At 43.2% G+C, this 23827-nt stretch overlaps 3 protein-coding genes across 16 annotated transcripts in view; 2 read left to right on the top strand and 1 right to left on the bottom strand.

Moving 5' to 3' along the window:
* Nucleotides 1-23827, bottom strand: part of MED12L (mediator complex subunit 12L) — a 195811-nt gene that overhangs the window by 42616 nt on the left and 129368 nt on the right. For all 13 annotated transcript variants that reach the window (XM_054205126.1, XM_054205121.1, XM_054205125.1 and 10 more), the window contains 5 exons: nucleotides 5177-5324; nucleotides 4464-4582; nucleotides 3134-3277; nucleotides 2413-2576; nucleotides 1819-1950 (listed from right to left, as the gene is read on the bottom strand). In XM_054205126.1, coding sequence (XP_054061101.1) covers nucleotides 1819-1950; nucleotides 2413-2576; nucleotides 3134-3277; nucleotides 4464-4582; nucleotides 5177-5324 — 707 coding nt within the window. The remainder of the gene's footprint in view (nucleotides 1-1818; nucleotides 1951-2412; nucleotides 2577-3133; nucleotides 3278-4463; nucleotides 4583-5176; nucleotides 5325-23827) is intronic.
* On the top strand, nucleotides 6315-10879 carry P2RY12 (purinergic receptor P2Y12). The gene is made up of 2 exons (XM_054205140.1): nucleotides 6315-6441; nucleotides 8235-10879. The coding sequence occupies exon 2, from the start codon at nucleotides 8261-8263 to the stop codon at nucleotides 9278-9280; it is 1020 nt and encodes a 339-aa protein (XP_054061115.1). The 5' UTR covers nucleotides 6315-6441; nucleotides 8235-8260; the 3' UTR covers nucleotides 9281-10879.
* P2RY13 (purinergic receptor P2Y13) lies at nucleotides 8245-13810 on the top strand. 2 transcript variants are annotated; one of them, XM_054205139.1, is made up of 3 exons: nucleotides 8245-8332; nucleotides 11869-12123; nucleotides 12650-13810. In XM_054205139.1, the coding sequence occupies exon 3, from the start codon at nucleotides 12663-12665 to the stop codon at nucleotides 13692-13694; it is 1032 nt and encodes a 343-aa protein (XP_054061114.1). In that variant the 5' UTR covers nucleotides 8245-8332; nucleotides 11869-12123; nucleotides 12650-12662; the 3' UTR covers nucleotides 13695-13810. The 2 variants fall into 2 exon arrangements, with proteins under 2 accessions (XP_054061114.1, XP_054061112.1); XM_054205137.1 differs by having other exon boundaries at nucleotides 8261-8332; nucleotides 11864-12123.

The raw sequence follows: 23827 nt of genomic DNA, 5'->3' as shown, positions 1-23827 counted from the left end.
TTAACCCTTTGCTCTAACAGCCAGTGTTAACAGCAAAGAAAGGAAACAAACCAGTGGAAAACTAATACCCCATACCTCAAACATCAGGCACTACACTTAAATGGACTCTCATGCACCAGCACCCTGGGCACGCATATGTCCCCAACATTTGGTCGTCACAGCATCTACACCTTCACTTACCCTGTGGGTCACAGAAAGAAAAGTCCAAAGCCCAAATGATACAATACTGATTGTGTAAGCAAAACAGCCTCTGAAACTGTACTTGCACAAGAAGTAATGCTGGGGGAGTGGTCAGAAGATAAGATTTTAAAAACAAAAGTGAAGGAATGATTTTAAAAAAGGAAGTTTAGTGAATACAACTAAATATACCAAGCATACCAAACCAAAACACGCAGCTCACTTAGTAAAACCCAGTCATGAGTAACACCACAGATGGTATCAGAAGCCATTTGCGAAGCTCTGCAATATACGGAAGGTAAGTCTCTAAATTTGAACGTTTATGAACTGTACTTTATTGTCGCTTCAAATAGAGAGAGACAAATAGCTGGACTTACAGCGTGATAAAAAGGAGCTAAAAAAGTTGCCACGTACAGACAACAAGGTTTGGTTTTGTTTCAGCTGTAGCAAGGAAACCAAGAAGAAAACGAGTCTAGTGCTATTACCCTTTACACAGCTGTCTAAAAAATGTATAAATTGTATTTCCAGTTTTCAGAGAATTTCTAACTCCACTTGTGTGAGTGGCTTCAAATCAAGTGCTATATGTCTCATATTTAATATATGATTTAGACCTTAAATATCACTATACTACTAGATGATGTTTTGATTTGCTATTGTAGGTTAGTATTAATAAAAATGTTAATTTTTATTGTGTTACTGAACTTCAGGTTTTAAGCAGAAAAATGAGCACACAGCTAAAACACTTCTGTAGTTCTTCTATATTTCATATTTCTTTTTCCTAGTGTTTCTCATATTAAATGCTACTGTTCCCATGTGTTTGTAAACCTATTAAAATATTCAGGTTATTACTGAGAATTCTTTTCCTGCACCCTATGAAATGAAAACCACAAATCTGAAACACGCAAACCAAAACCAGGTATATAAACTAGGAGGGGAAACAGTAACTGAAGCGGTTTGTAAGTCTCACAAGATGCGTATTTGCATATGAAAGATTTCCACTCCCCCTTTAAGAAGTAAGAGCCAAAAATACAGCATATGGGTACCTAAAATATTTTTTTTAATTTACAAATCAAGGAACCAAACTTTCGAGCATAAAACTTCACAAACTCAAACATGTTTGTGCCTCTCCCCACATCAAAGGAAATATTTAATAGAATCTTACAGCTGCGTCAGCTAGGATTTTGTTATATTTCCATACAACATTGTATGTATTACAGCCAGTTTGCTGATGCATTATAAGAACCAAATCAGTCACATCCCAATCTGTAAAAGCAAAGGTGCGTGGGGAGGGGTCCAACGCTGTGCAGCGCAGCTGCCTCAGCAGCCGACCCAACACTGACGGTCCCCGCTTCCCTCGCCCCACACCATCTCCCTGCTCACTGCAGCAATCCACTAAGCTAACCACAGCACTGGGAGGAGGGCTCAGCCTCTGCTCCTCCACTGCAGGTATCGCACAGTGCGAGGACTTCACTGGCTCAGGACCACACGCTGCGCTGCCACAGGCAAGAGAACTGCATCAGTAAAGGTAAAGCGGCAAAGGCAACGGCGTATTTTCCACGGAAAGCAGACTCAACTGAACCACAGCAGCTTGCATCAGTCTACAGGCTAGGCAGTGGTGAGAAAAATCCCATTGCCACCCACCTGAAAAGGTCTCCAAATTTGCTTCTCAGGTGACTACAGGACACGTACAGATCATAAAGGTAAGCTAAAATACACCTTTCTGGGGAGGAACACTCTGAGGGATTAACGACGTGCTTTACTACCCCACACAACCTGCAAAAATAAAACGATTCTGAGTTCGTTCCAACACATCTTAGAAATGCATCACATATTGTTACGTATCATATGAACCCCACCATTAGCTGGGCAATGCAATGACAGACCTTGTGTCTGCAGGCTGATGGGGCTCACATGAAGTTTGGGGTCACCTGTGCGACTGCCTGGGCCCCAGAGAGGAGAGGACACAGAGGCACTTGGGGAGCCCAAGGCAGAATGGGGTAACTGGGTAGAAAATCCAGATACACAACTTCCCCACTTTTCCTAGGTTCCAAAGTGTGCAGGTCCCCTCAGCCCCCAGCAGCAGGGAGCAGACTGTAGAGGTGAGCCATCCACTCCGCTCACCTGAGCTCACTTACAGCCTTCCAATAGTTGGTCCCACTACCTGAACCTAAACATATTTTGTGCTTACGAGAGAACACCAAAAATACTTTTTGGAAAATCGTAGCTGCCACAAACCCTTCGAAGACTTGAGCAGTTTGCTCTGAGTTGAGGATGAGGCAGGCATGGTAACGCCGCAGAACGGCAACGATGCAGACGCACAGCCCCGTTGTGTAGCTTCCTGCCAGGCTGGACGACTTCAGCAGCAGCTCTGCCTCCACAACGCTCAGCTCGTTCAACAGCTGAAAATGCATACACAAAAATAATGAACCGAAAATAACTTCCAAGTTAAACACGTAAAACATCTGAAAAAAAAAATACATTAGGGAAAAACTATACAACAAACGAAAATGAAATTCCTTACTCACTACAGAACAAGGGAAAGAGGGAGCAAAAAAAAAAAAAATCTTAAAAGACAAAAGTATAAAAGACATCCCTCAGAACCGCTCTTCAGAAATACATGGCATTTCTGGCACCCAGATGCTTTACTGTAATATGATGGTTCAGTCTGAAACAGTGAAGCCCATCCTGAAATATTTTGTGCTAAAATAATCCTGAATTTTATTAATTTTGGAAGATTTAAAAATAAAATACATCTACCGATTCTCCGTAATTGTAAAATTAAGACAGAAGTGGAAGTCTCTGAAAAGGTCAGGAAACTGAAACAGATAAAAGTGTGTGGCAGCAAATCAGGAGAATTTTCAGTATAGCTCTTTGGGTTTTTCCCCCCTGTTTTTACAGAAAATGTATCACAGCTTTATCCTGACATAAGCCCCCCCCCCAAATGAACTCTGTTTACCTGTATTGCAAAGTCTATAAGTCCATTGATATTCAGTGCTGGCTCCATTAGGTCAAAGATGAGCTGTATATGGTGAGCCAAGGGAAGATGATATGATGTTCCTGAGGCAAAACTAGTTATCTGTTCGAGAACGTTACTGGAGATCTGTGAAAATACATATTGAAAAGTCATATGGTGACCAAGAGCTTCTTAGACACACTAGTGCTCCAGAAATCCTATTTTATAAGTGGTAACAGCAAATGACAGCATTTTGCAGATAAAAGCACTAACAAATCATACATCAGGATATCTGTTACTCTACCATCCTGCAAGTCAGTTGTAATGACGTTTTATTTTCAAAATTGGCAACACAGAAAACGCTGTTCTGCTACTTTACAGTTGAGGGTCAAACTGTTCTTAACATCTACAACATTGATTTATACCCTGTGGGGTATTTTTTAACACCTTTTTGTTTTAAAGGAGAGGCAAAATAATTTTTATTTTCATCTTACTGCACTGTGGTTTTTTTATTGAGGGTTTTCAGATAATTAATTATCCTGAAAACAAAACACGTAATAAATTCATTCAAAAGACCAGATCCAAAGATGTCTTAAAAATTAACACATGCCTCTTACTTCGTTCATTTTGTTAGCCTCTGGTTATTAAAATATACTTAAAAACAGCAGCATCTGACAAAGTGATGAAATCCAATGCTAATACATTTGCACACTTACAAGTCCTGATGTAAAACAGAAAAAAACCGCCTTGTAATTTAAAATAAACTATTTATGTTCTTCAGTCGGCCACTCATACGGCTTTTTAACTGTAAAGGTTGACCTTAAACTCTAATATCAAGAAAAGAACAAACTGTATTATCCACCAGCTTCTCAGAGAAACATACTCAGTTTGTTGCACAAAAGCACAGGAGAGTTCACCATCCTTCATAAACACAGACGCAGTAACGTATCTTGTACATATGCAAGAGATTGGTTGGTTAAGTGTCTCATTTACTAGTGAGCTCTAAACAATCCTGTTAGTGGAAATTTATGGAAAATTGATGTCAAAATTTTCATTAAAAAATCGTGACAACTATAATAATCCTGAAAGCTTCTTGCAAAACAAACAAACAAACAAAAACCCCCAAATAACCGCACCAAACCAAACACCCAAATATCTACTGAAGCAGGTATTTTAGAATACCAAGGCAGCATTTTTTTCTCTTGCCTTTGAAGAAGCAGTGCACTGAAAATTCTTGGTATACACAAAATACTTCTAAAAACCTAAATTTACTTCCCATTTGATATCTCTACAGCAGAACATAAAAGGCTATGATTTTATACAAGGGAAATACCTGAGATGTCACCTGATGTTGATCAAAATAGGACAGTTGCTGCAGTTTTGTGAACACGTTCTCTAGGGTTGGAAATGCTTCTTGTTTGGTTTTCCTGGCTTTTTGCCCTTCATCCCCAACTTAACAGATAAAAAAAAATTACTTTGGTCACTTTATGTTTAATGGAGCCCCAGTAGTTTTGCATTATTACTGATTTAAAAGACAATAAAAATCTTAATAAGCTTTACTCATGACTACGTAAAACGCTACTTGCCTCAGTTTTCCATTATACTTGGAACAAATAGCCATAGCATGTAACAATAGCAAAGCTGCTTCAAGGTTATTCCAGTGCAAAAAGGTGACACCCAAGAAAAACTGAAAAACAGTCACACAGTTTTACTAGAAGGGTAAGGAATATGTATCGCTCGCTGGCCAGTATCTCATATTCCAGGCTTTAGCATACCGCAAGTGTTTACAGCCAAGTTGTTATAATGGAAAAATTGGGAAATTTCTAACCCCAGCGGCCCTCTGCCATCCTGGCACAGCCGTAAGGAAGGCCAGCAGATCGTACTTTGTGCTGCAGGACTCTGGCCAGTACTTCACCCAGTCACTGTGAAGGGGATGAAAGCCAAATTACGCGATCAACATGCATAGCTCCAGACAACTTGCTGAGCACCTCACCGCTCCCATCATCTTTGCTACAGGCTACTATAGAGCAGCATTAAAGCATTTACCACCCATCTCAGTAGTGCTCTTCTTATTCAGAATTTTGAGGATGTCTTTGGTAATCTTCTTCAGCTGATGTCTTGCTTCATCACGCTCCTTACCAACGCCGTAAAGGAGAATCATGCGCTGGTTACACTCATGACTCGAAGATTCATCCTGAAAAGACCAGATACGAGTGAAGCCTCTTTTCTTTTTTCTGTCATTACCTGCAGAAATCTGACCCAAATAGACCAAACTGCAATAAACAATAACTAACTCTTTGACACAAAAACCATCTCCTGTGGTTATCAGTGTGGAGGAAACAGTGCCAAATGAAATCACTAAAGAAACAGGGTAAAAACACAGAGGAAAGAAATGTAATCTGATATTACGAATTCTGTGTGTATCTCTAAGGATGGAGGCAGAAGACACATAGGAACAGCCCTCCTAACTGTCCCCTGGATTGATATTCAGTAGCAGATTAATAAATAGAAGACAAGATGTCTAAAAACCATGTCTCTTATTATGTACAAGTCCATCGAAAAGAAGATGCAGTCCAATTCCTATAATTCTATTATGTGCATCCAAAAGAAACTAAAAGATATTATCATTTACTTCAATTGTAACTGGTTATATTTAGTCTTCTAATAAAATGTATCATATAATGTTGATGCACTGTATGTAACCTAAAAACTTGGAAAACTGCTTTGCCAGTCATGTAAGGTATAAATATTTTGTTCAGTAACATACTTACCTTCCGCAAACTAACCAATCACTACTTCTTTCAACATAGAACTACTCTAAAAGTTTTAAAAAAATAAGGCTGGTACAAAAATAGTACTAAAGAATCCCAAGGCAAAAAGGTAGTAGATGGGAGTGCAACTCTGTGCTCAGAGAAGTTGCACAGTATTACAAAATGCATGCTCTCTTTTAAAAATAGTCGCTCTGTTTGTAGGTCAAAAGCAGGAAGTAAATCTCTAATTATTTTTAAAAATTCTATTTCTCTCTCTTTTCTAGAGGAAACAAAAGCAGAAGCACTGAGAGTGTCACCTGGAATTTGCAGCTGTCTCTGGCTAAGAAACCAGTTCAAAGCCAGAGGAAGGTCCAAGTCTCAGAACTGGGATGTGCAGCTGCTCCTCCAGCCTCTCCTCACTCGTGAGATTTACAGACGAACACTCCTGCCTGCTCATACGGTGAAGAGCTAGAGGAACCGCAACCGACCCTCCGTTGGCAGCACCAGCTTCTCCTCACAGGAAATACCCACACGTTTCATTGCCTCTCAGCAGCGCGCACAGTAAGCTTCTCTTTGATTTTGGGGTGGGGGGAGTGGCGTCTGATTTTGCATGTTGAGAGAATACTTATTTCATTAGGATTAGACTTGGCAGATAAATCTTGTTACTTGCTTCAAAGCATAAGCCAACATTTCTATCTTACTGATAGAAATAAAACTTTGCAGCTCTGTAAGGAAGATGTCAGGGATGCTTGGGCACTGGCCGACAAAGTGGCAAATCCACTGAGTGCCTTATTTTAGAGAGGCAAGGATTACACAGAAATACAGCAATTTTTACAATTGCATCACTATGCTCCTGAAAGTTACTTCTTTTAGAAATGCACCACTGACTGATTCAACATCTCTGCCTGGCTTGCCCAGGCAACCAGTTTGGGTCAGACCTGATCTGATCAAGGTTTTTGGACTAAGAGCAAAAGTTTTCAGCCCAGCCCCTGTTACCAGTTAGGCAGATGCCGGCTGCTCAGTGTTTGTGGCCAGTTGTGGCCACCAGGAGCTCCTGGTTGCATGGCGCAGCACTAGGCAGGGGTCTCAGCAGCCGCAGAGCACGGGAGGCGGCAACTCCTGCGCGTGGGCTTGAGTCAGTGAAGTTTTACGTTGATTTGCAACACAGCACCGGTAAAGGAAGTGATTTAGGAAAAATGACAGGATAAACTGTCAAACTAGAAAGAAAGGTACACATAAATAAAGCTACGAATAACTTCAGACTTCACTGGCAAACATGTAACCACTGAAGCAACACACGCCGTTAGCCACCCAAGTGCTAATATACAGGGCTGGAGAGCAGGTTCTCCTCTCTCACTCTCTTTGCCTCGGAAGCAATAAACAGTGACTTTGTGGGGTGCCACCTCCACCCTTTGAGCACCCGGGCGACGTGGCGGTGGCCTGCGAGCAGCCATGCCCAGCGGCTCAGCAGGGGCAGGGATGGGGAGATGGACATCAGTTTCAAGGACAATCAAAAAATGCCTCAGGAAGAGACAGACGTCCAGCCAAGCAGAAATACAACAAAAAGGGGCATTCAGTTCCTTTTACTTCAGCCTGGCACTGTTAAATCTGCAGTGAAAACGAGTTTAAATGCCATCCCTTTCCACACTGAGGACGCTGAGGAAAGGGACGTTTCTCCCTCCTCCCCGGGAGGAGAAGCGCAGTTTGGGCAGACGTGTGTCAGAGCGAAATGGCCACACAGCCTGGCCACCGGCAGTGTGCCACTCCAGCCTGCCCGCCCCACGCACCACAGCCCTCGCCAGCTCCTCTCTGCCACCAAGCCACGGCCCAGGCGGCACAGCCCCATTGATGCCAGCCAGGCCAGGGCCCGCAGCCCAGCTCGGGCCTCACCGGCTGTAATACTGGTGGCAGGACCGCCGGGGCCAGGAGATCCACGGCAGGGACGCCAGCCCCACGCTGCCACCTACATGCTCTCGCCAGGGAACAGGAGGCATGATGCCGGCCATGCCACCCCGCAGCCCACCGCCATGCCGGCCCCTCACCCAGCCCTGCAGCACGGGTCTCGGGGAAGCTGTGTGGAAGCCCAGGGGAAGCCCAGGGGAGGTGAAGATGGAAGCCCAGGGGAAGTGTGGAGGGAAGGTAACCTCAGCATTTCAGTCACAGAAGATCAAACCAGGCCACCTTACCAACATGGCTGCACCCAGTGCTCTTCTGCAGAAACCTCAGTAAAACAAAACACAACTTACAGCAGTCAAAATCCCCAAACTCAGAAATTAAAAGTAGACTAAAAAGGTTGAAGTCTTATGACAGTTTTAACTCACAATTTAATTTTTTTTTCTTTTTTGTTTTTACAGGGAGGGGGGGGAAAGGCGAAGTGCAAATGAAAGCCACAACCAACTTCAGCTACTCCAGAAACAACAGCAACTGCACCAGCGATAACAAAATCAGTCAAGTAATTTTTCCTTTGCTTTATACAATTCTGTTCCTGGTCGGTCTCACCATGAATGGCCTGGCAATGTGGGTCTTCTTTAAAATATCCAGTAAATCTAATTTCATCATCTTCCTCAAGAACACTGTCATTTCTGACTTACTCATGATCTTGACTTTTCCATTTAAAATCCTTAGCGATGCAAAGTTGGTATCATGGGTACTGAGAGGATTTGTGTGCCAGGTCACCCAGGTTGTATTTTACTTCACCATGTACATTAGCATTTTGTTTCTTGGTCTAATTACTATTGACCGCTATCAGAAAGCCTCTTCGCCGTTCAGAACATCAACTCCAAGGAGCCTTTTAGGTGCCAAGATCCTGTCCACAGCAATTTGGATATCAATGTTTGCTCTTTCATTACCCAACATGATTCTATCAAACAAGGAGAAAACGCTTGAGAATGTAAAAAAGTGTGCTCGCTTGAAATCCGACTTTGGCTTAGTCTGGCACGAAATTGTAAACTATATTTGTCAACTTATCTTCTGGGTTAATTTAGCAGTCATAGTTGTATGCTACATACTCATAAGTAAAGAACTGTACAAATCCTATAAAAGGACAAGATGCACAGGAAAAGCATCCAAAAAGACTGTAAATCTGAAGGTTTTCATCATTATCGCAGTGTTCTTTATTTGTTTTGTGCCGTTCCACTTCACTAGAATCCCCTACACGTTGAGCCAAACAAGAGACGTTTTTGAATGCTCTGCTCAGAACACCTTGTTTTATTTAAAAGAGAGCACGCTGTGGCTGACATCGCTAAATGCTTGCCTAGATCCATTCATATACTTTTTCCTTTGCAAATCATTTAGAAAGTCCTTGCTAGACATGCTGTGCAAGCACACAGCATTGTCAAAAGTCAGAACACATATGAAGGAGCAGAACGAAGGAGATGACACAGACGAGACGCCGCTCTAGAGCTAAGAACTACCCATATCCCTTCTTAGCCACGTACGTTTATTGGTGGGAGGAAGCAACAAAAATCCTGCAAAGAACATCTAGAATTTCTCCGACTTCTTTAGAAATTGTCCTACAGATGAAGCACACGCACCCTGGAACTAATATCGCTGGCTGCAAAAACGGTGAAACTAGAGAGCTTGAAAAAAAACAAGAGCATCAACTGATCACAACCTCCATGCCTGTCAGAATTGCTAGGAAGAAGTTTGAATTTATAGCTGGTGCTGTAAGGAAAAAATTAAAACAGTCATGAAATGCTACAGATGAGATTATGAACTGCAAAGATTTTGCAGAAATAGCTTAACTTGGGCCAGAATAAAGTTCATGATAACACAAGATCTGAGAGATGCAATTAAAATCCACAGTAAGCATCATTTTTTAAATACAGGAAGTTGTCACCTTGTACGCAACTGGCAGACAACACAAATACAGGACATATGTAGATAAGCTATTTATCTGTGCAGATTTTTGGTAACAGAATAACATTTTGCTTATCTCATTATATGCTTGCAATTCTTAATCTGTTGACCAGTAATTAATAGTTGTATGTCAGAGGAAATTATTTCATAACCAGGCTTATCTTGATGTGAATTAATCTTCAAATACTTCACCTTACTATATGAAAAATAAACAAAAATGTACACTTTTATAGACAACATTATATTATATTAGAAAATATACACAGACTCAATTTACAGAGTACTTAGATCTTGGGGAAAGACTCATGGTAAAATCTTTAGTGATTAAGGGCAGCTTTTTTGCATTGTATAAAAAATTTAACCATTTCCCTTTTTTCATTTGGAAAAGGTGAAAAAACCCAGGAAAGTATTTTCAGGTACATAACATTTTCAGGTATTGTAACAACCACACATGAAAAAAATCCTAGGCTACTGTAATAAATTATGGTTAATTTATCATCACTGGGAAACAGCTCCAATTCAGAAATACGTTTCACCGTTATGCAAGAGCTCAGTCCTGACAAAAGCCACTACCTGTCTACCCTTCTCAGGCATTTCACCACTGATATCCAATTTCCTAAAAAGTTCAAAGACGGTTCACTTTAGCACTCAGCTGTAGAGTTTATGCATCTCTTATAACCTGCCTAGATGAATTAAATATTTTACAAAACATTTCATGCACTGCTCATGCTGGTATATGCACCAACACCGATTACAATCAGTGGCTGGGTTGTTACACCACAGAAAACAGGTCACCATTATTTCCCTGGAACCAGCGCTGCCAGTCACCCCAGAGCGCGGTCTCCACAACCAGCTGGGGCCTAGGACTCATCAGCTCCAGCTGATGCCCAGAAGGAAGCGCAAGATGCCCCACTTCCACCCAACACCCATTTCCCACATTTTTTTGCACCCACTCATGGAGAGAGAGAGTGGCAATTATCTGGCAGCTGCTTTTCCTGATCAGATGAGCCGTTCAGACAACAGACCTTACAGCTATCACTGCTGTACTGTACTGCTACCACGCAGCAGTCACTGAGAGGATACATGGAGGCACTTCGTACCTGCTTCTTACAGTTGGGAACAGTGTCAAGAGGTCAGTATGTAAGAGAATGTGGAAGACACTGCCTTGGACATCAGTCCTGGGGTATTGCAACAGAGTGTCTCAGCTTTGTATAGTTCTTGATGAATGAAGAGAAGTTGGGTTAGGCAGCTAGGGACATGTCACGCTGATTACAATGGCGAGAGTGACCTTCATCCTTAAGGACCTTTGCCCTCTGCCAGCCATTTAACACCAACATCATGCACACCTATATTAACCAAAGTAGATAACTCATGCCCGAACTTCTTGTAATACAGCTGCAGCCTGAGAAACTCAAAAAGCGATCCATGTCTGCCCACAAAGGGATGGCTTGAACGTGAGCCATTTCCCACATGGCAGCAAGCAAGGAGCCAGAACCCAAAGTAATATCAGTGGACAGGAAAATACAAGACAAATCACATGACTCAGCTAAACTTATACAAAAAGTTCTGTTTACAGAGAAATGCACTAGATTCCAAAATTATACATAATAAACACATAATAAATACAAGGCATACCATGCAAGGGCAGCAGCTTCTGCCAGAACCAGAAAGTGACTGTAACCAGCATGCTGTATCACCTGGCTACAGTGATGCCAAAATAAAGCAGAAATCCCATTCTAGAAATCACAAGTCAAGCTCAGGTTCATGGATCAATATTAACAGGCTATAGAGGGAGGGTACAGTTTCTGAATAAGTCAGTGCACGTGATTTTGTAGCCGAGTAACCCATTGTAAGGGTGGCTCTGAGCAGACTTTCTGGTCACTCATTTGACGATGACTAGTGCTGCCCAGAACAGGGGAATTCACACACAAACAAGAACTCAGAGCTACGTTTGAGGATTATCCTGGAAAACTGTCAGGAAATACTCTGTGTTTGTTCATCCTATGTCTCTAAAGGAGCCTAATCATAACGGCACAGTGTAGGTGCCATCAGGCCTGCCTCACACAAACAGAAAGCCAGAAAACGTGCCTGTTTTGATGGATATGGTCATTTTTTTCTTTACTAGTGTAGCAGAAGGTGGTGTACTTTCTGACAGAGAGCAAAAGGAAGAGAGAAAAGCAACAGCAAACGTGATTAACTAACTCGGGCGACACATGAAAACGAGGAAGGAAACAACACACCACACCAACAGAAAAAGTCTCGCCTTTCTACACATTTCCCCATTCTTAATACTTTGCTCAAGGCTTCTGCCAGCAGAGGAACAGCGGATGAAGCGGAGATAGCCAGAGACCCCGCTCTGAAACAGCTGCTGCCAGGTTTGCTCAGGTACTTGCATGATCGGAGCGTTCACGTGGTGTGATGGGGCGCTCGGGCATCTGGCTGTGAGATGTAAGAGGCTGATAACCAGCCACGTGCATCTCATTTTGAAAATGTTATTTCAATTTGTGCTGAGAAAGGAAAAATGGCGTGTAAGATTTCTGGTAAGAAATACCAGAAGTCACTTCCCCAGAAGCACCTTGCTTTTGGGCCACAACTGTAAAATTTCTATTCCGTGTTAAAGTACATTTCCATTTAAAGACAAATGGTGCTCTCGGCAATCTGCTGTTATACCTTGCTATTATCTTAGGCCTCCATAATGAATATGTACTATTTTAACTTTTAATTAGACATTTCTTTGTAAACAACTCAAAGTTAGATTTAGATTTTCTATGAACTAGAAGAGAAATCAGTCGGTCTATTTAATGCACATTCAGGTTTTGTGTTTGCATAAACTTGCCAGCCACTACAAGGAACGTGTAATTTCTAATACAGAATGTTATGCTTTGTGTTTTCTCTCTCCTTTTCACCCAAGTCTATTCCAAACAATGGGAGACCTTGCAAACAAGAGCATAGTCAGTAACTCCAGTGGAGCACCCTCCTCCGCACCATGCCATCGGGACACCACAGTCACCCACCTGGTCTTCCCAGTACTGTATACACTCGTCTTCCTTCTGGGACTCGTACTGAACAGCCTGGCTTTCTGGGCTTTCTTCCATATACCAAGCACATCAACTTTCATTGTCTACCTGAAAAATATCTTAGTTTCTGACTTTATAATGACCCTGATGCTTCCTCTGAAAATCCTGACGGACTCTGGCCTGGGACCATGGCAGCTCAAAGCCTTCGTCTGTCGCTTCTCAGCCGTAGTATTTTATGACACAATGTATATTAGCATAGTGCTACTTGGCCTCATTGCTTTTGACAGATTTCTCAAGATTGTGAGACCTTTTGGGAAGTTCTGGGTACAAAACCTGACCTCGGCAAAAATCCTTGCGGGTCTGGTCTGGCTCTTCTTCTTTGTTCTCTCTCTGCCTAACATGATCTTATCGAACAAGAAAGCAACACCCCAATCCGTGAAGAAGTGTGCCTCGTTGAAGAATTACTTTGGACTCAAATGGCACGAAGCCATCAATTATATCTGTCAGTTCATTTTCTGGACTGTTCTCATCCTCATGTTCCTATTTTATACAATTATCGCCAAAAAGGTATATGAGTCTTATCTAAAAACACAGAAGAAAGACAACAAAAGTGAAAAAAGGGTCAAGGGGAAAGTATTCATCATTTTTACTGTGTTTTTCTTATGCTTTGCCCCCTTTCATTTTAGCAGGGTTCCCTATACTCTGAGTCAAACAACCAGCCGAATGGACTGCCATCTGCAGAACCAGCTCTTTGTCGCGAAAGAAAGCACTCTGTGGCTGGCTAGCACAAACATCTGCATGGACCCCCTGATATACATGTTCTTGTGCAAACCATTTGTAGAAAAGGTGTTATGCAGGAGAGTAAAGACATTTCGGAAAACAGTTCATACAAACCCAAAAACCGAACTGGACACACGAACGTCAGCTACTCAGTCTTGACTCTGCAGCTTCACACTCTACAGTACCTGCATATTCACAGAGAACTTTAATTTGTTTTTATTACTGCTGTAGAAAATGAAAGGATGGTTGCACTGTTAATACTAATACTTAATAAAAACGGCACAACGGATTTCCTTATTTATGCTTGCTGCTTAGCCTTAATAGGCAAAAAGCTGTCAGTCAAACCGACGGTCCTGACCTAACACCGATCTTCCCCCGAGCTGTGCCCTCTCACTGACACTGCCATCACTAATCAAAGCTGGAGGAGCCCAGCCGTGCCTTGGCAGGGCCTGCCCAGCCACAGTGCTGCCGCGCTCGCACCGCAGAGATCCCTGTTACCTCAGAGTCACTCATGCGACTTCACAGCCATAACCACATCGGTCTGAATAGAAAAATAGCATCAATGATGCATAAAACTAACAGCGATCAGTCTGTAGTCTTGCACTGCTGTGCTGGCTCTGCAAAGCAAATGAGAACTGCAGTTTTTCTGATTTGGTGACTAAATCACGTCCACCTCACAGAAGACAGAAAACCATAGCCTATGAATTAAAATACCTTGATATAACTTAAAACAATCTACAGAATAATTGTATCCACTTTAAACAAAAAAACCTTACTTGTTAACACTTAAGCAGCTTATTGAGTATGGCTGCTTCTAAGGACAATTTATCTTTATTTGGGATTAAAACCCAGAGCTGTTGACTTTGTATGTCAGTAATTCTTACACTAGGTGTCAGCTTGGCTGGCATGTCTCAGGGCAGGGAAGAGGAGGAACCGTACCTCACAGAGGGAAGAAGGACCTGTTCCCTCCCTACCCATCTCTCTCACACATGTAATTACTTTCCTACCGCCTACACTGTTTCACCATCCTTCCTCTCCACTCCCAGCAGGGACTTCAGGGGAGGACGCAGTCAGCAACACCCCAGTGCCCTCAGAGCACGCTCCTCGCCCAGGCCAGCAGAAGACCCAGGACTGCTTCACCTGCAAAGGGCAGCCCAGAGCCACGCACCAGTCACCCCTACCCTACCACTTGCCAGAGGGGAACACCCAGGAAGTGTCCCCCTTGGTGGCACATTCACCTTCCCCATTCCCAACAACAGGCAAAGAAAAGGCAGCCAGCACCGCTGCCTCATCCTCCCCATCCAGAAGATCCCTCTCCACCCATCTCACCACACCAGTCAGTCAGAGCTCTCCTTTAGCTATCCCACAGGGGAAGTCCAAATGCACTGTGCCTAGAGAGAAACCGCTTTTTAATCCAAAAGCCTGGAATTTATTTCAGTATTTTAAGATGTGAAAGAAGTACCAAATCTACAAAATATGCTAAAAAAACCCTGTTGAGCTTGCCGTAGCCCTCAGCAATGCTTTCTCACTTCTCAAACCACCCGTTCCTACTGCTACTCATCCCCTGACATACCCGCCACCCTGGAGGACCACCTCTGCATCACACGCTGCTCAGGTGATGTGGCACTGCAGAAGGGGCTTCAGGGAAAGCACTGCAACTTGCTCTCTTCCATCACCCCTCCTGCCCAACATCACCCCCATCACCCCTCCTGGCCCCTGCCCAGACACTCATCTCCGTGACGCTGGAGTCTGCAGCACCTCGCTGAGAAAACAGTCACGTCCCTTATTAACAAACTTCACTTCTCAAGCTCTCCTGCTAACTTTATGCCTTCTTACACATGCCAGGTGCTTTGATCACCACTCGATTGCTATTTTTAGAAATTAAATACTTACAGCAGCCTAAAACAATCACGCAGGTCGCTCCATACGGCCTGATTTTTTCAAAGCTGTTTTTAGATTACTGTGCATTAATTACATCTGCCTTTGGGATTCCCCAGCCTCTGCCACACAGGTAGATGTATACGTCTTATTTAGCAACTTCCACTCGCTGTATCTTCTCCAATAAGCATGTTACATACTTTCCATAACTGTAACACCCTTTTACAACTGGAAACTGAACTAATCCCCAGTCAGCTTCCAGCTGGTTCTGAACTTCCCTGTAAATCAACGTTTTTTCAAACAGCATCTTCCTCTCAGGATTAAATACTGTTCAAGAATTAATTCCTCTCTCTCTCTGCCCCCCTCCTCCCCCCAGTGTTTAACAGGATTAATTTAGCTACTTTAGTAAAAGTAAATATATTAAAATCTTAGCTGCTAAAATAGTCACTGCTTTAGCAACTGCTTAAAGAAATGCATGAGGAGCCTGAAAAAGTTTCTCTAAGCCGGTTGACATCGCACAGCAGTTAACACACTGACCAGAGCTAAACATCAGAAGATGGTTTCGTAAATCAGCCGTGATCTTCCACCAGGCAGGTGCCCACGGAAACCAGTGTTCCTGAGCTTTGGGTGTATTAGGGAAGAATTCAGCACGGAACTGTGCAGCTCAGTCCTCCCTCTTCCGAATGACTCACACCAGCACAGCTAATAAGGGGGTCCCCAGGACTCTCACCACAGACTTACATCCAGCTCTGGATTTAAACGTGGAACTCTGGCCCATTTTTGTGGTTATTACAGAGAAAGACAGTAACATAAAATAAGCAATACAGCAGTGATAAACTTCGAAAACACTGAAGAGCAGAAAACTTATTCCACTGTGGAAGTCAGTTCTGGTTTGTTTTTTGTTTTTAATTTTCTCATTTCTACTGCCTGTAATACAACGCTTAACGCTGTGCACAAACACATACTGGCAGTACATGCAGTTAAGAACTAAGAGCCTGCATGTAAGGGTGGGTGTAACCACAAAATGGGCTGAGTTGCTCCTTAAATAAGGGGTGTGCCAAAGGTTTCAGAGGAGTCTTAATCATCTGTTTTTCAGCTGCTGCTTCTTAGGTAGGTAAAAGGGAGCCAGAGTTACCAAACTCTGTGGCAGAGAAATGCAAGGTGACTGCAAGGATAGGACATCTGGTCGGTCCACTTACAGAAAAAAAGTCCCCAAAATACTAACATTCGGGATTTTGCTCTTTTTTTCTGCAAGTTTTTAGATCCCTGCCTCCAGATGGAAGTAAGAATCGTTAACAGTTAAACTGCCTCAAAGTTTAGGTCTCTGCTTTTTAAGGCTGAAAAAAATGACCAAAGCAATATTTTGACCAAAATGGAGACATGTTTTGAGAACAGACTTCCCTCAGAGACAATCCCATAAGACTAGGTGCCATAGGAAGCTGCTCTTTCTGGACTCTCCAGATTTCTTTACTGCAGTCAAGGAATTTACGTAATTCAGTAAAGTTTACCAGTGTATTCAATACAACAGTCAGCATTTTTCCAGACCTGATTTTTCTCCCAACTTAACTTGAAAAGTTGAAGGTAAAACTAACACTCAGGTCTTAGAAGCTGCTGAGAGAAACCTTTGCTTTTCCTAGATTCAGAAGTTGAACAAGACAGAGCAAACACGCATAAGGTTTCCACCTTATGTGTACTTACTCCAGCCCATCACCACCATGAGGCAGCAGCAGAGCTTTTCCTTTCTGCATCCAAATGTTCATTTGCTCAGCTTGTCTACGCTCCAGACTAGAAGCAACAGACAACCTAGAAACTGGAAAACTGGCACCAGGCCTTAAACTTGTTCAGACAAATAAACTTTATTCCAGGCTCCTGTGGTCCAGGATTCACACGAAAACTACTGACACTTATTCTAAACACTTTTAAAGGTTGTTTGGGTCCCAAAAGGGGAGCTATAGGGCACTAGGCAGTTGAGGTTTATAGAAATCAATCTTATTTGGGTACACAAAGGCTTACATTTATTTCTTTGTATACTTGGTTTTACTCGCGTTTCCAAAAAAGTAAATATATTATACCTTTGCCTAATACACACATCATCTAGCCTTCCAGTGGCAGACTGCCTCTCCTCCGAGGGACAGCAGGTTAATTCCTGAATACCTAAAGACAAATTTTACACTTCATACATGTCCCAACTCTCCGTCACAGCCATACACATCCCTCCATCAAGGCTCCTACAACTCCGAGTACTGAGAAAACTTTCATAACATACAGCAGTACTTTAATTAATTAGAAATGCAAAGCAACAATTTGCATAATGAGTAAGAGTTGGGAAGCCAAGTCGAGCAACCAAGATATTACCCATGCAACAACACACAAACAGCCAGAGCCAGCAGCATGTGAAAACCAAAGGCACTAGAATAACCCAAGTCTATGGGCAGGATCAGCCAGGTGTGCAACTTCAGGTTACCTATCAACACAATGTGAAGAACTTGAGGATAGAAAAAAAAAATAAAAAAATAAGTGAGCCATTTAAAAGTCAGTTCTCGATTGGCTCCTTTCCTCCCTCTTTCTCTTTTAGTGACAGCCATCAAAGCAGTGGTCAAAGTAAACCACCTAAGGAAAGGGGAAGCGTCAGACTCTTCCAAGACACTTCCACTGACAACAGCAGCACCTCCATCTTGCACAGCTGAAGGTATAACGCTGGGCGAATCATCACAGCGTTGCAAGCTCTGATCATCCTACCACTTTTCTATGTTTAAAACAAAGGAAAAGCCAGTCTCATATATTATCCAGGTGGCTAATCTGCTTTAAAAATAACCCTGTAGTTCGTATTGCTAAATACGACAGCAAAGGAGTTTTAGAATGAAGCAACACAATAATTGTTGTAATAACGTTGTTCAGGCTCTTATGAAGTCTGAGAATTGCTCTCTAATCACCAGAATACAAAAAGGGACATCCAACCTTTAAATTTACAAACAATAGTAAAGTTACAGGTTAGCTCTCAGCTTTTCTTTACATCAGAGCTTCACATTTCTTTCACGCTGTTTTTACGACAAGCTCCATAGCATTTCCTTGTCATGTGGCAGCTAGTCCTGACTTGCTCCAGCCTGAGAACAGCCAAACAACATGTCTGAATTAAAAGCCTACTAGGGGATGCTATGACAGTGGTTTCTAATCCATTGAGTTTTACCGATATACCAAAATACAGAGATTTTAAAGAGAAGTTAATGTGCCATTGCACCACATGCAACAAACAAACCAACCCCATTCACATGTAGATTTTATGAATCTATTTATTATTTCACCACTGTTAACACACAAATTCCATTCACAGAGTACCAATTATTAAAGGCTTGGGTCTCTATAAGAAATTAAATTATATTTTTTAAACATTTCCGTTTCACTTCTAATTTTTTCCATTCTTCCCCACGACATGTCCTGCAGCACTGTTTCTTAGACCCCAGCATTGGAAATGCCTGAAGAAACAGCAGCACAAATGAGAACATAACGCACTACCGTGCCGTGTCTCCACTGAAGCCCGCGGGACTGAGACCGGAGGAGCAGACACATCTGCCAGCAGCACCCCAGGGTCAGAACTGTGCCCAGCACCAAGGGAAGCAGTAGAGGACCCGGCTTGGGAGCGCATGGTCTCATGCAAAACACAAGGCAAGCGTGCAGCTTTCAAAATTAGGGTTAAAACTGCTGTTTATGATTTATCTGCAAATCTGCTTCCAGCCCTCAGCTGCAGCACTCAGACTTCCAGGTTCCCAAGTCGCTGGTCCCAGGGGTCTGCTGTTCCTCAGAACAGAGATGGGAGGTTATCGCCCCCCCAGCTGACGGACAGCTGCCAGGCAGCCTGTGCACTGCAACACTGGAAACAAGACCAACACAGCGTGAATGCTTTGTTCAGTGCCCAAGCTGTGGCACCGCTCCTCTCAGGACCTGTGACACTGGTTGTCCAAACATCCCAGAGAAGGACCATCTATTATGAGATACCTTGAAGGTGTAGAGAGGCTGATTTCTCCTGCAACTTTTGCAATGTTCCCCAGAAACACGAAACGGAGGGCTTCTCTTAAGGAAACCTAAAGGACTACCTATGTGGCCTGCAACAAGCAGGTGTCCCTGTGGCATCTGGATGAGCATTCAGAAAAAGCTCTTGAGAGCCAGGTTTCTGAGAGAGAGGAATTTTGAAGAGTCTAATCCCAGTCAATTTTCAAGAAGCCAGCATGATAACCCACCTTCACACAACTCTCCCTCGTGAAGGGAGATCCAGAGACAGTACACACCTTGACAGCACAAGGACTGTGAGCCCTGTTCTGTCACTCATCTCCAGGGCCCATGTGCCTGCCAGCAGCAAGTCACTTACAAGCTGGCCTGATCTCCAGGTGGCTCCCTGAGCGGATGCAGTATCAGAAGGGGAAACCCAATGACATCAAATGGGAAATTGGCCTGAGACATGTGGTGAAGATAATCCATGTGCAGAAGAGCAGCCACAGACCATGACAGCACTCAGCTACACCTAGTACAGAGTCCTTCGCACAATCAGGCCCCACAAGATACAGACAGAAAAATTACCACTGGTAACGCCCACGGCAAAAGACCAAGCAGTTGTCACCTAGTCAGAGCTTAAATTCACACAGCTCTGACACAAGTACTGACAGGTCTATGTTGCAACAAAGCCAAAGAATAGACCCTTTGGACAATGGTTGTTTTACCAGTGATAACTGGAGAGGATACCACAGTGGTGAAAAAGTGGTGCTAAGTTAAGACGCAAAGCTGAGTATAAAGAGGTCTGAGTCCAGCAGCAAACATCTGGTATTGGGGAAGAGGTCTGAGAAATCCCCAAAAGGGCAAAGAAACAAAGAAAGAGATTTAAATGAAATCCCTCAAATTCTCAAAAGGAAGGAGATGAGGCCAACCCCAAAATCAGCACAGAATTTGCACAGCACCTTGTCCTCAGGTAAACCAGACCATGCTGAAAGTCAGCCAAGGAGCTTAAAGTAGGAGGCCCACCCAGATATTCTCATAGCTCCAGAGCCTCCCAGCTACCACACAGGCACAGGAGAGAGGGCAAGACAAACAGCCTTGTATGCTCCCCAGAGGAAGAACAAGGTCTCCACTTAACAGAGAGCAATGACATTTATAGAGACAGGAGAAAAACACTTTAAAAGAGATTTAATGCTGAGAAATCAAGCTGTTTGCATGGCTGCGCAGTGAGCTGTACCATACCTGAGCTGCACTAACTGATGATAGCACTTACCACTGTATCCCAGGGTGGCTCTCACTGCCCTCTGCACCCGATAGCTTCTCAGCTCAAAGGAGCAGCCTACAAGACCATCAGTCAGGCACATACTCCTGTCTTACACAGGCTCCACTAAGAACTGGATCACCACAAGTACTGTTACGGTGGAAAATGACTGAAAGCCACAGAGGATGTGAACCAAAGACTGGAAGGAAAACCAGAAGGCACCATTAGTCTAGAAACAGGACAAGCAGTTGGGAGAGAAAAAAACCACAAGCAGCTGCTAAGCACTGGAGCACAAGAGACAGCTGAACGAAGGTGAAACATTGTCTGGCACACACTGTCCTACATAACCATGTGCAAGGTCTAAAAAAGGCAGGCACTTCATCAAGTCTCCTCTCCCTAACTGTAGAAAAGTCTTCTCCATCCTCAGGCAATGATGTGATGTGTTCAACTCCACCCCATGCTTGCAACGGGGACCATCACTTAATGTCAGAATATCCAGCTCCTGAGATCAGTTTGGCAGCTTGTAGTAATAAAGCTGAAAACATATGACAGAATTATAACATGTGTTCCTGCTGGCTTCATTTGCATTATCTGTTTTGCCTTGCAAAAGCTGGTCTTCAAAGATGAACTGTGGCAGAAGTCCCCTATGATCAGGGACCGTACCTGATTCAAGGGAGAGGTCCTGCGGCAAATGGGAATTTTACAATCTGCCCAATAGCAGAAATGGGGAAATTTGCACAGGCCTCCCTGGACTCACGGCCAGGGGAAGCTGTTCCCCACTGCAGGGAGGGAGGTGGTAGGACCTGCTCCTGCTCTGGTTCCTCACAGGGCTCCACGCAGCTGCCAAGGGCACCTATGCAGAAGGCTATCCAGCCTCAGAAGAGGGGGGCTGGGGATCCAGTCCCTCAGATCCTTGAGGAAAAAAAGGAAAAGGCAGAACAGACAGAGCAGTCTGAGGAAAGTGACTTGGCAGCCACTGCCCTTGTAGCATTAAGATTATTTTTTCTTTTTTCCTGAAGATTTAACCAAGGTGATAATATTTACTTTCTTTTTAAGGCCACAGAAATGGGAAATTAACCACCTCATCCTCCGCTGACATGAAGCAAAATTTTGTCCTAATATAACTACTGCCACCATTAATTCAATGCTTTAAAGCACTGAATTATCTCACTCTAAAAGTGTGTACACCCAGGACCACTGAAAACAGGACCGCAAGACTCAGCGGGCTCACAGTCAGACACCATGACAGTAAAAAGTATGCAATAAACAAACAGTCGAGTCTATTTAGCTGAAATATTTAGTTACAGACTTAACATTTTGCTTTCATCCTACACACTATTTAGAAGAGAGGATCTGTTAAAAGCACATTAAAGATGTCTAAATATAGTCAAATTGATAACTGACATGATAATGTCGATTAGCAGATATTTGCATCTATCCAGCACAGGATTTTTCAGTATCACATTAAATTCGCATTCGCCCTGCAGACAAAACCATATTAACCGAAAGGCACAGGCACGGTTGCGCAGGTTGCTGTACAGCACGACTTCAGCCTGTTTGCAACGTCTCCCTGCAGGAAGGCTGCTGCCTTTAACAGGCACTAACCCACCTCTCAGGTGAATCACCGTCTGCGTCCTGGGCGCCCGAGCTGCTCCGGAGCCAGGAAGTGAGCGGGAGCGCGCCGCTCACCTACCCTGGCATGTGAGTCATTCCCAGGAATGAGAAAGCCAGTTGCTCCAGTTGCTCCTGGCCAGGGGAATTTTGACTCTCTGATCAGGTATCGCAAAATAAGCCATCGGAAGCAAAAAAGCTTACTTCCAGATATGGTTTGTTTAACTACCTTGTCGCAAGAAATACCCTCATGCCTACTGTAGTTTCAAGATGCACTCTGGAGGAGTCTAAGGCACTTTCGAGATGCAGCTCAGAGACAAGCGGAAGGCAACAATGGTGACAGGTAAGTGATCTTTGAGCACCTGAAAAGCGTTTGATAAGTTGTTCTGTGAATCCTCTTGTTCTTAATCACCCTCGAGTGAAAACAGGAATTAAGATACAGCTGCTGAAAACCAGACTTGGAACCATAAACTGAATATCAGATCAATTAAAAGCGTGAAAAGTTCTCAAAATAGTACAGCTATACTAACCTTTTATTCATTCATTAAACGTTACTCGGTATTTTTTTCCCAATGGCAAAAAAATGGTTTTCTACTAATCCTTCCTTCTAAGATATGAATTGAAGTGCAGGAGGGTTCATGGTTTCAATATCTTACTTCCTGACAGAGCTTAACTCATATCAAGTAAGATTCAGTAACTGTAACATCTGAATTTGGTATAAAAACTTTGTACTGTATTCCTTTTCACCTCTTTCAGTGAAGGAAAGTATACTTGAATTCTCTTAATTATATTATACAGAATAAAGGTTCTCTTCCTTCATACTTCACTCAGATCATGTTAAAACTTGTCAGCTTCACTGGAAAAACCACATAGCTCCGAACAAGCAACTTACAAAATATATGTCTCATTAGTCTCAAAGTTTGGGAAATATATAAGGCACTTTCAAAAACGTATGTTGTTTAAGGAGCATTTTAGATTGAAAAGGTTACTCTTAGTTACAAAGAACTGAAAGTAGCACTGCAATTACAGGTTTTGTTAAAAAATGACTTGCCATTTGTGCATTATAGGGACTGTAGACATCTGCCTTCTCATTACGTATGCTTGGTCTGGAAACTCTGGTAGCGTTTCACCTTTTTTCCATCTTTTTAAAGAAGATTCTGCAATCTTCTTTTAAAAAAGGGAAACCAGGAAATCAGGCAAGCATTCAGCTCATGTCACAGATTCACTCCCAGCAGTACAGGCCCTGGGTGACATGAAAGCCACCAGCATTTCTCTGGTTACAAGCCCGCTCTGGTGGGCACCTTACTCTTTGGGTAGGCAACCAGCTCTCAGGCACCAGCCAGACCTTCCCCTTCTCCTCCCTCCCCACTCTACAGGGAGCTGGCAGTGCCCAGGGAGAACCCCCGGCGCAAAGGACGTGGGTCAGCTCTTGCAGGAGGGAGACGAGAAGAGGGGAGCAGAGAAGAGGAGAGAGGCTGAAGGGCGTGCAGGGACCTCAGAAACAGAAAGCATCTGTTTGCATTAGGGGTGTGTGAGAAAAAAAGAAGCACATTTTCAG

The sequence above is a fragment of the Rissa tridactyla genome, chromosome 6 (assembly GCF_028500815.1).
Source record: "Rissa tridactyla isolate bRisTri1 chromosome 6, bRisTri1.patW.cur.20221130, whole genome shotgun sequence".
In the NCBI taxonomy this organism is placed as follows: domain Eukaryota; kingdom Metazoa; phylum Chordata; class Aves; order Charadriiformes; family Laridae; genus Rissa; species Rissa tridactyla.
The sequence above is the reverse complement of the archived record's forward strand: the minus strand, read 5'-3'. Positions and strand labels throughout refer to the sequence as shown.

Bases quoted from the DNA above. Each gene is read 5' to 3' on its own strand.
- P2RY12 (XM_054205140.1), top strand. From the start codon at position 8,261: ATGAAAGCCACAACCAACTTCAGCTACTCCAGAAACAACAGCAACTGC.
- P2RY13 (XM_054205139.1), top strand. From the start codon at position 12,663: ATGGGAGACCTTGCAAACAAGAGCATAGTCAGTAACTCCAGTGGAGCA.